Source organism: Trichomycterus rosablanca, chromosome 18 (genome assembly GCF_030014385.1).
Source record: "Trichomycterus rosablanca isolate fTriRos1 chromosome 18, fTriRos1.hap1, whole genome shotgun sequence".
Lineage (NCBI taxonomy): Eukaryota > Metazoa > Chordata > Actinopteri > Siluriformes > Trichomycteridae > Trichomycterus > Trichomycterus rosablanca.
Window position 1 is genome coordinate 18,046,337 of NC_086005.1, and position 12,857 is coordinate 18,059,193.

General features: G+C 37.8%; 1 protein-coding gene across 2 annotated transcripts; it reads left to right on the top strand.

Moving 5' to 3' along the window:
- The first annotated feature begins 317 nt into the window (after nt 1-317).
- On the top strand, nt 318-11,680 carry cetn3 (centrin 3). 2 transcript variants are annotated; one of them, XM_063013946.1, is made up of 5 exons: nt 318-460; nt 2,809-2,944; nt 3,035-3,149; nt 8,327-8,518; nt 9,727-10,002. In XM_063013946.1, the coding sequence occupies exons 1-5, from the start codon at nt 432-434 to the stop codon at nt 9,738-9,740; spliced, it is 486 nt and encodes a 161-aa protein (XP_062870016.1). In that variant the 5' UTR covers nt 318-431; the 3' UTR covers nt 9,741-10,002. The 2 variants fall into 2 exon arrangements, with proteins under 2 accessions (XP_062870016.1, XP_062870015.1); XM_063013945.1 differs by lacking the exon at nt 9,727-10,002 and adding an exon at nt 11,442-11,680 and having other exon boundaries at nt 325-460.
- Nucleotides 11,681-12,857: the final 1,177 nt, after the last annotated feature.

The window sequence follows — 12,857 nt, forward strand, 5'->3', positions numbered from 1 at the left end:
TGACATGGTCACCCACTGTCCCTCACCTGGTGGCAGGTGTATGTATAGTGCTGCTAGTGTACAGCTTTCTCTGTGCTCCCCCAGTAGGTGGGGCAGTTTGTCTAGGGTGTTTCCGTGTGATTCTGACCCCCTGCGACCATGAACAGGATAAAGCGGTGGAAAAACAATAAATTAATGAATATCGTCCTTTGATCACGATGCGCTACAGTCCAGTTGGTGGCGGCAATGCGCTAAATAAGTGGTTTGGCAACCACTCATTAAATCTTCGAGAAGAACACATTTCGAACATAGCCGGTGTTACGTAGCAACAGGATAAACTATTACAAAAACGTAATCAGGTCCGAGCAACTGTCATTTTGCAAGATTTTATTCAAGTAAAGATACCGTTGACTTTTATGTTAGTCTGCGTGTGTTAGTTTCTGGATTCGTTTATGCTGAAGATAATGAGCCTATCGTTAAGGTAATGCTAATGTCCTAGCTGTTATAATTGAGTACTATAAGTCATATCATACCAATTTTAACCAAATAACTTGGTTGTTTAAGACATAGCTGACAGGTTCAAACGTAATAATTCAACTGGAAAGCCTATTAATCACAATGTATTAAATTAACTAGATATTGGCACACTTGTTCAACTAGATAATGGTTAAATAATTATTTCACAATAATACACATAATAATACAACAATAATTGAAATTTCCATATTTATATATTTAATTTGTAATTATTCATATTGTAGTATGTTAATCTTGCTTGTTTAACTGAATTAAACTGAATGATTAATAACGTTATTTAAAGTAAAACTACCAGGATTCGGAATAAATTTTTATATTTATGTTTTATATAATTATGTTTAACATTCATGCAATTTACTGGGTATGTAAAAGTTGTTATAGTAAGCATTTTAATCCTGAATTACTCAAATGACTAAATTACACTTACAGTGGTACCTTGTAACTCAACGTCCCCTAAACTCAAAATCTTTTAAACTCAACGCCCTTTATCAAAAAAATTGTACCCTTAAACTTAACATTTTCCTTATACTCAATGTATAAAGTTTTATTTTTTTTAATTTTTTTTAAATAATTTATTTAATTTTAGATTAACAATGAACAGTCGCTTTGTTCAGCGCTCAGCTTGAGTGGTACAGTTAGTCATCAAAGTGCGAATATGAGACGAAAATGCATTTGTGTGGAATAACTGTCAGATTCACTCTGAAAGTGTCCACATGTATCTGTGTTTATCTGTATTTTTTTCACTGTTTCACTTTTAAACTTGTGTTACAGCTCGAGGTTCTGAGAAATTGTAAGAATCAGCTTTTTATTTCAGTGTTTTTTATATTATATTTGTGTTATTTCAGTGTATAAGTGTCAAAAACCACCCCATTATATTACATCAGCCTAAAGTATATGCAGTTCTACGCGGCCATGGAACGCAGGTCTCCTATACATCCTTTTGGAAAAAAATACCTTGAAAATCAACGTATTTTAAACTCAACTACACTCTCAGAACCAACTGGTGTTGAGTTTCAAGGTACCATTGTATTTGATAAACGGTGGTAATATCACATAGCATTATTCAGTAATAGGGTAAGCCAGAGCCGTAGAGAGAGAGAGTTGCGACACTCCTTGATCTCGCCGCCACGTGGTCACGTGGTTCTTGTAACCCTCCGATAGTTCCAAACAAACCCCGCGCTTTCATGTTCTTATATGGGACAGGCAGCAGTGAATGAAATATTAAACCGTAAATAATAAACATTTGTGCAATTTCTGGGTATTTTCAACTGCCTTTACATTTACTGCATCTGCTTTAATGTCAGTTTGGTATACGAAGTGGAAGATTGATGTTTATAATGACTTAATAGGTCGTTCTTGTTAACACAGTACATTATATTAGCATACATTACATGATGCCATATCATTAAGTAGTAGAGACAATATACAGTACAGAGATTAAAGAGTTTTTTTGTTTTGTTTTTTTGCATAAACTAATCTCCCTTCACTTACCTGAGGATTCATAATAATAATAATAATTTTGGCAAAACTCTAAGCCATGTGGTTGGATTCATAAGGTTTACCTGCACTGAATGAACAGATTCATAAACACACTACCGTACCAAAAACATTATAGTGCAGGTACATGACATGGCATTAATTCATGTCTTATTTCATGAGTGATTAATAATTGATTCCTACATGTAATACATGAATGAATTCATTATAAATATGCACAAGTTCATTTTGTCTAATGTAAGTGGTGGACAAGGTACACAAATGTACTTAAGTATGAAAGTAAAAGTATAATGATTTATTATGGCTCTAATGTTTTATTATCATTTCTGTAACAAGACTCTTGATTAATCAACTCATTTTAGGTGAAAAGACTAGTGTCATTAATTTAGCTTAACTGACTAAGCTAAATTCGGTTATACCTATTAATTAAGATGAACATGTAACATTTAGTGCTGAGCAGATGCTAAACAATAACAGTATTAAGTATATTAATGACATCAAATTCATTATTTTTTTAAAACAAAGCAACATACAGCTGAAAATGCTTGCTAAGTAGTGGAAATGAATGGGGCTCTATGGGACGTTTGGAACTTTTCAGAGCTCCACAACCCGGAAGCTGCGCAAAAAAAATGTCCTGCCCCCGTTACAACGGTTCCTTATGAGAGTGTCGCCACTCTGTTCTCTCTACCACTCTGGGGTAAGCTAAGGCAGTTCAGATTTCTGCTGTCATGTGTTATTATAACAGCAACAAGTGTAATAAAAAAGTAAACAGAAATATATTCCTGTTCATTCCAGGGCAGATCTTTCTGTTGATAAGAATAAAAAGAAGAAGAGGAGGGAGCTAACTGATGAACAGAAAGAGGAGATCAAAGAAACATTTGAACTTTTTGATACTGATAAAGATAAAGAAATAGATTATCATGAATTAAAGGTAACTTGTTATCATATTAAAATTAGTTAAAGTCAATCATCACCATACATAGACATTTTTTTTATACATTTTTAACATGTCTGTCTATAGGTCGCAATGCGAGCTCTTGGCTTTGAGGTTAAAAAAGTTGATGTCTTGAAGATCTTAAAAGATTATGACAGAGAAGGCACTGGAAAGATAACTTTTGAAACTTTCAAAGAGATTGGTAAGTTACTCTTGAATTCACAGTGGTTGCATATAAAACATTCCTACTGTGTTGGAAAGTGACTGTACAAACTAATTGTTCATCTTGCTGTCAATACCAGTCCATATATGGTGTATTTAATATCACAAAACATAATACTGTAATATCAAAACGAAATTATCATATTATTAGTGCTACTGTTTATAAAATTAAACAGTTTAAGCAAACATAATTTTTTATAAAAAAACTGCTCCCACTGCAGTGCACAGAAACCCTGTCAGATTACTGGCAGTATCTAATTTATAATGGTTACAGTTTCTTTTTTATTATCTATTTGGTTTTGACATATTTTACACCTTGTTTTATCAATAAAAGACAATGGCAACTTTAGTTTTTTTTATTAATCAGAAGTGTTATTTGGCTCTGAGTAAAAATGTAATTGCGCCATTAGTTATTCAAATAACCAATTAAGTGGGTTCAATTACACTAGATTCACCCATATTTGATTTTTTTAAATATGTATATACAGTGTATCACAAAAGTGAGTACACCCCTCACATTTCTGCAAATATTTCATTATATCTTTTCATGGGACAACACTATAGACATGAAACTTGGATATACCTTAGAGTAGTCAGTGTACAGCTTGTATAGCAGTGTAGATTTACTGTCTTCTGAAAATAACTCAACACACAGCCATTAATGTCTAAATAGCTGGCAACATAAGTGAGTACACCCCACAGTGAACATGTCCAAATTGTGCCCAAATGTGTCGTTGTCCCTCCCTGGTGTCATGTGTCAAGGTCCCAGGTGTAAATGGGGAGCAGGGCTGTTAAATTTGGTGTTTTGGGTACAATTCTCTCATACTGGCCACTGGATATTAAACATGGCACCTCATGGCAAAGAACTCTCTGAGGATGTGAGAAATAGAATTGTTGCTCTCCACAAAGATGGCCTGGGCGATAAGAAGATTGCTAACACCCTGAAACTGAGCTACAGCATGGTGGCCAAGGTCATACAGCGGTATTTCCAGGACAGGTTCCACTCGGAACAGGCTTCGCCAGGGTCGACCAAAGAAGTTGAGTCCACGTGTTCGGCGTCATATCCAGAGGTTGGCTTTAAAAAATAGACACATGAGTGCTGCCAGCATTGCTGCAGAGGTTGAAGACGTGGGAGGTCAGCCTGTCAGTGCTCAGACCATACGCCGCACACTGCATCAACTCGGTCTGCATGGTCGTCATCCCAGAAGGAAGCTGACGCACAAGAAAGCCAGCAAACAGTTTGCTGAAGACAAGCAGTCCAAGAACATGGATTACTGGAATGCCCTGTGGTCTGACGAGACCAAGATAAACTTGTTTGGCTCAGATGGTGTCCAGCATGTGTGGCGGCGCCCTGGTGAGAAGTACCAAGACAACTGTATCTTGCCTACAGTCAAGCATGGTGGTGGTAGCAGCATCATGGTCTTGGGCTGCATGAGTGTTGCTGGCACTGGGGAGCTGCAGTTCATTGAGGGAAACATGAATTCCAACATGTACTGTGACATTCTGAAACAGAGCATGATCCCCTCCCTTCGAAAACTGGGCCTCATGGCAGTTTTCCAACAGGATAACGACCCCAAACACAACCTCCAAGATGACGACTGCCTTGCTGAGGAAGCTGAAGGTAAAGGTGATGGACTAAACCCAATTGAGCACCTGTGGGGCGTCCTCAAGTGGAAGGTGGAGGAGTTCAAGGTGTCTAACATCCACCAGCTCCGTGATGTCATCATGGAGGAGTGGAAGAGGATTCCAGTAGCAACCTGTGCAGCTCTGGTGAATTCCATGCCCAGGAGGGTTAAGGCAGTGCTGGATAATAATGGTGGTCACACAAAATATTGACACTTTGGGCACAATTTGGACATGTTCACTGTGGGGTGTACTCACTTGTGTTGCCAGCCATTTAGACATTAATGGCTGTGTGTTGAGTTATTTTCAGAAGACAGTAAATCTACACTGCTATACAAGTTGTACACTGACTACTCTAAGTTATATCCAAGTTTCATGTCTATAGTGTTGTCCCATGAAAAGATATAATAAAATATTTGCAGAAATGTGAGGGGTGTACTCACTTTTGTGATACACTGTATATATATATATATATATATATATATATATATATACTGTATATATACAGGGGTTGGACAAAATAACTGAAACACCTGTCATTTTAGTGTGGGAGGTTTCATGGCTAAATTGGACCAGTCTGGTGGCCAATCTTCATTAATTGCACATTGCGCCAGTAAGAGCAGAGTGTGAAGGTTCAATTAGCAGGGTAAGAGCATAGTTTTGCTCAAAATATTGCAATGCACACAACATTATGGGTGACATACCAGAGTTCAAAAGAGGACAAATTGTTGGTGCACGTCTTGCTGGCGCATCTGTGACCAAGACAGCAAGTCTTTGTGATGTATCAAGAGCCACGGTATCCAGGGTAATGTCAGCATACCACCAAGAAGGACAAACCACATCCAACAGGATTAACTGTGGACGCAAGAGGAAGCTTGTATCCAAGGATTGTATCCAAAAAACATAAAACCACGGCTGCCCAAATCACGGCAGAATTAAATGTGCACCTCAACTCTCCTGTTTCCACCAGAACTGTCCATCGGGAGCTCCACAGGGTCAATATACACGGCCGGGCTGCTATAGCCAAACCTTTGGTCACTCGTGCCAATGCCAAACGTCGGTTTCAATGGTGCAAGGAGCGCAAATCTTGGGCTGTGGACAATGTGAAACATGTATTGTTCTCTGATGAGTCCACCTTTACTGTTTTCCCCACATCCGGGAGAGTTACGGTGTGGAGAAGCCCCAAAGAAGCGTACCACCCAGACTGTTGCATGCCAAGAGTGAAGCATGGGGGTGGCTCAGTGATGGTTTGGGCTGCCATATCATGGCATTCCCTTGGCCCAATACTTGTGCTAGATGGGCGCGTCACTGCCAAGGACTACCGAACCATTCTGGAGGACCATGTGCATCCAATGGCGGTGCCGTGTATCAGGATGACAATGCACCAATACACACAGCAAGACTGGTGAAAGATTGGTTTGATGAACATGAAAGTGAAGTTGAACATCTCCCATGGCCTGCACAGTCACCAGATCTAAATATTATTGAGCCACTTTGGGGTGTTTTGGAGAAGCGAGTCAGGAAACGTTTTCCTCCACCAGCATCACGTAGTGACCTGGCCACTATCCTGCAAGAAGAATGGCTTAAAATCCCTCTGACCACTGTGCAGGACTTGTATATGTCATTTCCAAGACGAATTGACGCTGTATTGGCCGCAAAAGGAGGCCCTACACCATACTAATAAATTATTGTGGTCTAAAACCAGGTGTCTCATGTATTTTGTCCAATCCCTGTATATATATATATATATATATATATATATATATATATATATATATATACAGTGTATCACAAAAGTGAGTACACCCCTCACATTTCTGCAAATATTTTATTATATCTTTTCATGGAACAACACTATAGACATGAAACTTGGATATAACTTAGAGTAGTCAGTGTACAACTTGTATAGCAGTGTAGATTTACTGTCTTCTGAAAATAACTCAACACACAGCCATTAATGTCTAAATAGCTGGCAACATAAGTGAGTACACCCCACAGTGAATATGTCCAAATTGTGCCCAAAGTGTCAATATTTTGTGTGACCACCATTATTATCCAGCACTGCCTTAACCCTCCTGGGCATGGAATTCACCAGAGCTGCACAGGTTGCTACTGGAATCCTCTTCCACTCCTCCATGATGACATCACGGAGCTGGTGGATGTTAGACACCTTGAACTCCTCCACCTTCCACTTGAGGATGCGCCACAGGTGCTCAATTGGGTTTAGTCCATCACCTTTACCTTCAGCTTCCTCAGCAAGGCAGTTGTCATCTTGGAGGTTGTGTTTGGGGTCGTTATCCTGTTGGAAAACTGCCATGAGGCCCAGTTTTCGAAGGGAGGGGATCATGCTCTGTTTCAGAATGTCACAGTACATGTTGGAATTCATGTTTCCCTCAATGAACTGCAGCTCCCCAGTGCCAGCAGCACTCATGCAGCCCAAGACCATGATGCTTCCACCACCATGCTTGACTGTAGGCAAGATACAGTTGTCTTGGTACTTCTCACCAGGGCGCCGCCACACATGCTGGACACTATCTGAGCCAAACAAGTTTATTTTGGTCTCGTCAGACCACAGGGCATTCCAGTAATCCATGTTCTTGGACTGCTTGTCTTCAGCAAACTGTTTGCGGGCTTTCTTGTGTGTCAGCTTCCTTCTGGGATGACGACCATGCAGACCGAGTTGATGCAGTGTGCGGCGTATGGTCTGAGCACTGACAGGCTGACCTCCCACGTCTTCAACCTCTGCAGCAATGCTGGCAGCACTCATGTGTCTATTTTTTAAAGCCAACCTCTGGATATGACGCCGAACACGTGGACTCAACTTTTTTGGTCGACCCTGGCGAAGCCTGTTCCGAGTGGAACCTGTCCTGGAAAACCGCTGTATGACCTTGGCCACCATGCTGTAGCTCAGTTTCAGGGTGTTAGCAATCTTCTTATAGCCCAGGCCATCTTTGTGGAGAGCAACAATTCTATTTCTCACATCCTCAGAGAGTTCTTTGCCATGAGGTGCCATGTTGAAAATCCAGTGGCCAGTATGAGAGAATTGTACCCAAAACACCAGATTTAACAGCCCTGCTCCCCATTTACACCTGGGACCTTGACACATGACACCAGGGAGGGACAACGACACATTTGGGCACAATTTGGACATGTTCACTGTGGGGTGTACTCACTTATGTTCCCAGCTATTTAGACATTAATGGCTGTGTGTTGAGTTATTTTCAGAAGACAGTAAATCTACACTGCTATACAAGCTGTACACTGACTACTCTAAATTATATCCAAGTTTCATGTCTATAGTGTTGTCCCATGAAAAGATATAATGAAATATTTGCAGAAATGTGAGGGGTGTACTCACTTTTGTGATACACTGTATATATAATATGTATATAATGAAATATATGCAGTTCCATGGGACCATGAAACAGATTTACAGGTTTCCCATACATCCTTATGGAAAAAATACCTCAAAAACACAGTAAAACATTAACCTGTATTGATACTAAGACAAATGTGTATCTTTTTTTTTGTTAGCAACTGACAGAATATTGGATCGAGACCCAAAAGAAGAAGTTCTAAAGGCATTTAAGCTGTTCGATGATGATGACTCTGGAAAGATCAGCCTCAGAAACTTGCGGCGTGTGGCCAGAGAGCTTGGAGAGGACATGAGTGATGAAGAGCTGAAGGCTATGATTGATGAGTTTGACGCTGATAGAGATGGAGAGAGTAAGTATACAAAATACAAAAAATTTTTTGTTTTTTTCTGCAGTGATGTAAGTTGTGTTTTACCTACAAGGACAACCACAACAAAATACAATTTTAAATGATCATGTATCAACGCTGTCCAATATTTAATAGTCCTCTTTAGGAGTAATTGCGTCTCTCACTCATTCAAACTCACTTGTGGCAAGTTACTGGTGCTGGCAATATAGAAATCCCAAGTTTACTTAAATGTTTTGTCTGGGGAATATCCTGTTGTCAGATGAGACACTGCATGCCTTAACTGTGCATGGCATCATGACATCTAATGACTCGGATTTAAGGACCATGACTGAAAATATACTTCAAAGGCATCCAAAAACAGACTAGACAGTTCTTTACCAGGCTGCAGGACTAGATCTAAATCCAATCAAACACATGTGGAGAGATCTCAGAACAGCAGTTGGGAGACGGCAGCCTCTAAATCTGAAGACCTGGAGCAGTTGGCAAAGCTGAGTGGTTCAGAATTCTAGTGGAGAACTGTCTGAAACTCGTTCATGGTTACAGGAAGATTTAGTTATTGTTTACAAATGATGTGCTACCAAATATTAAGTTTAGAGTGCCAGTAATGTTGTCTAGTCAATTTCTGAGTGGAAGAACATCACATTTGACCTTTTTCTCAGAAGAAGAAACAAACAAACAAAAAAAACCTGTTAATACCAAAACATTTATAATTGCACCAATCTTTTGGGAGAAGTGTGCAGGTGTACCACTATTTTTGACATTAACATCAATTTTTAAAAATCGACCTTAAGGTCACAACAAGCAGTACAATATGTAGCAATTAAAAGTTTAAAGGTAAAATCACTCTGGAACAGGTATATCAGTAAAATATTGAACACTTTACAAATCAATCTTGAGACTTTGTTAATCCAGCAAACCACAAAAAGAGACTTAATAATTAATAATAATTAATTAGACAGACCTAGAATCAGTCTGCCTACCAAAATTCTTTTAAAAATGCAATGACTTCTCACCTAGGAAGTCACATAAAACATCAAAAAAAGAAATTGCTGTATTTGTTAGAAAATTGTTAAATTCTACTTTTTACCAGAAGATCCAAAGGGAGAATGTGCTGATCGGTCAGTGATCTAAAGCTACAGTGCAGTTGGGTTATTTAACAAGTCTATAATCTGAAGCACAAAGCCAGTCTCCTTTTAATTATATGCCCTTAGGTGGACCCCACTGAAGTGCTCAAGCAGAACCTCAAATCAGCAGTTTACATTTGAAAGCCCTGTGCATTAATGAAGCACTGTGGCTTCATTAATGCAATCATGTGGATATGATTGGGCCAGAATTTAATCACATCGATGTGAAAGACTGCTGTCAAACACTTGTGATAACTGGACATCAAACAGTGGCACAAGTGATAATTATGTCTTGGGGGCAAGGCATTACATATCCACTAAACGATATTTTTTTTTCCACTAAATAAAATTATATTAAAACTGTTTCGTGTTTTATCATAGTCTCATATTTCTTTCATTGCACTGTATTCCTTTCAAATGCACTGTATAAACTCTTTTAAATGGAAAGGAACGTAAAGACTTTTACCTTTCCCAAGTCAGATGAAGAAGCAGTGAAAAAAAGCAGGTTTTTATTATAAAAGGTCTTGCACAATTTTCCATTCATTTTTATGGAATTAGTGGCTATAAGTGACTTATGTCACTTCTGTTGCAAAAAGAAAAAAGAAAGAAACGGGCAAATTGTCAGCCAAAAAAAAACAGGCAAAATTTCATGCAAAGTACATAAATTTCTTGTCTTAAAGGCTGGCACATTGTAAATACTTAAATACTAAAAGACTCCAAAATAAACCATGGGGACAAAACCATTTCAAAATAAACCATAGGGACAAAACTGGTTTATTTTTTTATCCAAAAAATCTACATCCCCTAGATTCATTGCATTTCTTTAGATCAACATTGCAAAGCAGCTTTTTTGTTTGTTAAGCCAAAATAAATCTTAAAATGCTTAAATAAATCAGAATAGCTTAGTCACAGCTAAATTGCCAACTGAACCACACTAATGGATGCTAGCCAATCATGTCAGCACTACTAAGATTTAAATTCTCTAAGATTTAAACTCAGTTATCAGCAGTGGTGGGCTTGTGTAATAGATTCTCCCAGTATCAGCCTGACCAAACCCACTTTACAAAGAGAGGCAAGTGTGAAGTTTCTGGTGGGACAATGATGAGCTTAAACACTGTCAGATATTAACAGTCACATTTGCCTGTTCATAATTTTACAAAAGGTTGGGGGGAAAAGCAACTTCCAATAATTATTATTGTTTTGGGGTAAACTAGGAAGTCCATGATGTATTAGTTTAAAGGTAGTTTGGTAATATCACACTATAGTTCCCACCATGTCATCCTGTATATAGAGACAGTGATGTCACTGGTCCAGTTTACAAATTTTTTATTTTACAAATATTAAATTGTAGTAAAACATGATATTTCCCAATTAAGTGAGCGCATTACAGAACAAACATAGATCTTTACTAATTGTAATTGTACCAATAATAGTGAATCTCACTGTATGTCCAGAAAAATGGGGTGCTTATTTAACTGGCCTAGTAAACACTACATGACAAAAGTCTTTCTGCATTTTTTTTTTACTTTTATTAAGCTGTCTTAAGCTGTGTACACTTCACTCCATTAAAAATATAAGGGTCATATTGTATACATTTTTACCTGCAGGAATCCCTGAAAATGGTTCCTGTTTACAAAATCCAACTGTCTTGCAGAAAAATAGGGTGCTGTTCAAAAATGGGGCTTCTAGTGTCACTAATGTCTTTTTTTTTTTAACACAAAGAATAATGCATTTATTGTCTCATAATTCTGGAATTTTGTTTTTGCAGTGGGTCACTTTCTTGTCTAATTTTTCTTTTTCAGTTAATCAAGAAGAGTTCCTTTCTATTATGATGGGGGATGCCTGAGCATTACAATCGTGGTCTCACCAAATATAGCATAATAATAGAAAAGACACTTGAAACAGTCTTTTTAATTTCAGTTTTATTGTGTGTTTAACATACTGAAGCTGGATTTGTTTGCCTGGAATCTGATGATTTTTTTTTTCATTTTTACATTTTTTACAAAAAAATATTGTAAATAAACTTGCTTTGTTTTTGTCATTAATGTACAAATTACATTGATTCATTTTGCACTTAAATGTCTCTATGGGGCAGAGCATGGCACTTTATAATGCTTTACAATAATTTATGTCCAAACCATGATCATGTAAGTGACCATGTTTGAGTAAAAGTGACCAAACCATCTGAAATCTAATACTTCATGCTCTGTTTACTAACAGACAGAACAGTTCGCAGAAGTATAATCAAAAGAATGTTATGTAGTTGTGGTCTTAAAGGATAATTCATATTTAATAACAAATCTAATAACTAATGCTTGTGTCTGAAATGTAAAAAATTGTCATACATAATTTTGTGGGTGGTCCTAATGTGTTAAGTCATCAGTTTATGGGACAGACTTAACAAAAGTATAGTTTGCCCAAAGTCATAAAGAGTTTCTTATTTAAGAGGATGAAAAACTTTGAAAAGATTTTAAATAAGGACTATCTTAAGGGAACTTGGAGACCTGTTTTAAGTATTTTAAGCATCCAAGGCTGGTGGTGATCTTGTGCCATCAATCCAGTGGTACTGGATCTGCTCTTTTATGTGCAAAATATGCCTCACACTTGGAAGAACATATTCTTACCCTCCATTCAGCTACTTCATAGAATTCGTGACATCAAGCAAAGTTGCACAATGAACCAAAGTTTGGGACTCTTAGCAGTCTATAATAAACCAAGTGAGAAGAATAAATAGACACACAAACATGACATACAAACATAAGACATATTTCTATTAATACTCAGCCTGTTGTGTCTAAACCTTTTAGGGCAAAATACTTAAAGGAAGTAAAGGAAGCTATTATGAAAGCTATATGGAACTTGCTACATGTTAATTGTTGCAAATCCTTAGTGCACACAGCAAAAAAAAAAACTATGAAAGTAACATTAAATGCACTTATGTGTAAGCACTAAATCCTGGTCAACCTCTATGGTCTGGAAGGAAGAATGTTTACAGCATTACAGATTGTGCTGTGTGTCCTGTGTGTACCAAGATTAGTGGCAAGGGCATTTCAAGATGTTTGTGCTCAAAAATTTGAACAGCACTCCATATTCCTTTTAAACATGCTGGAATATTTGAGACATATAAGGCAGAGGAGCATGTGACTTTCTGTTGGAATCAGTTAAAAAAATCAGCATTCCTTTGCCAGTGCTGATTGCACTGAGATTCCAAATAATCA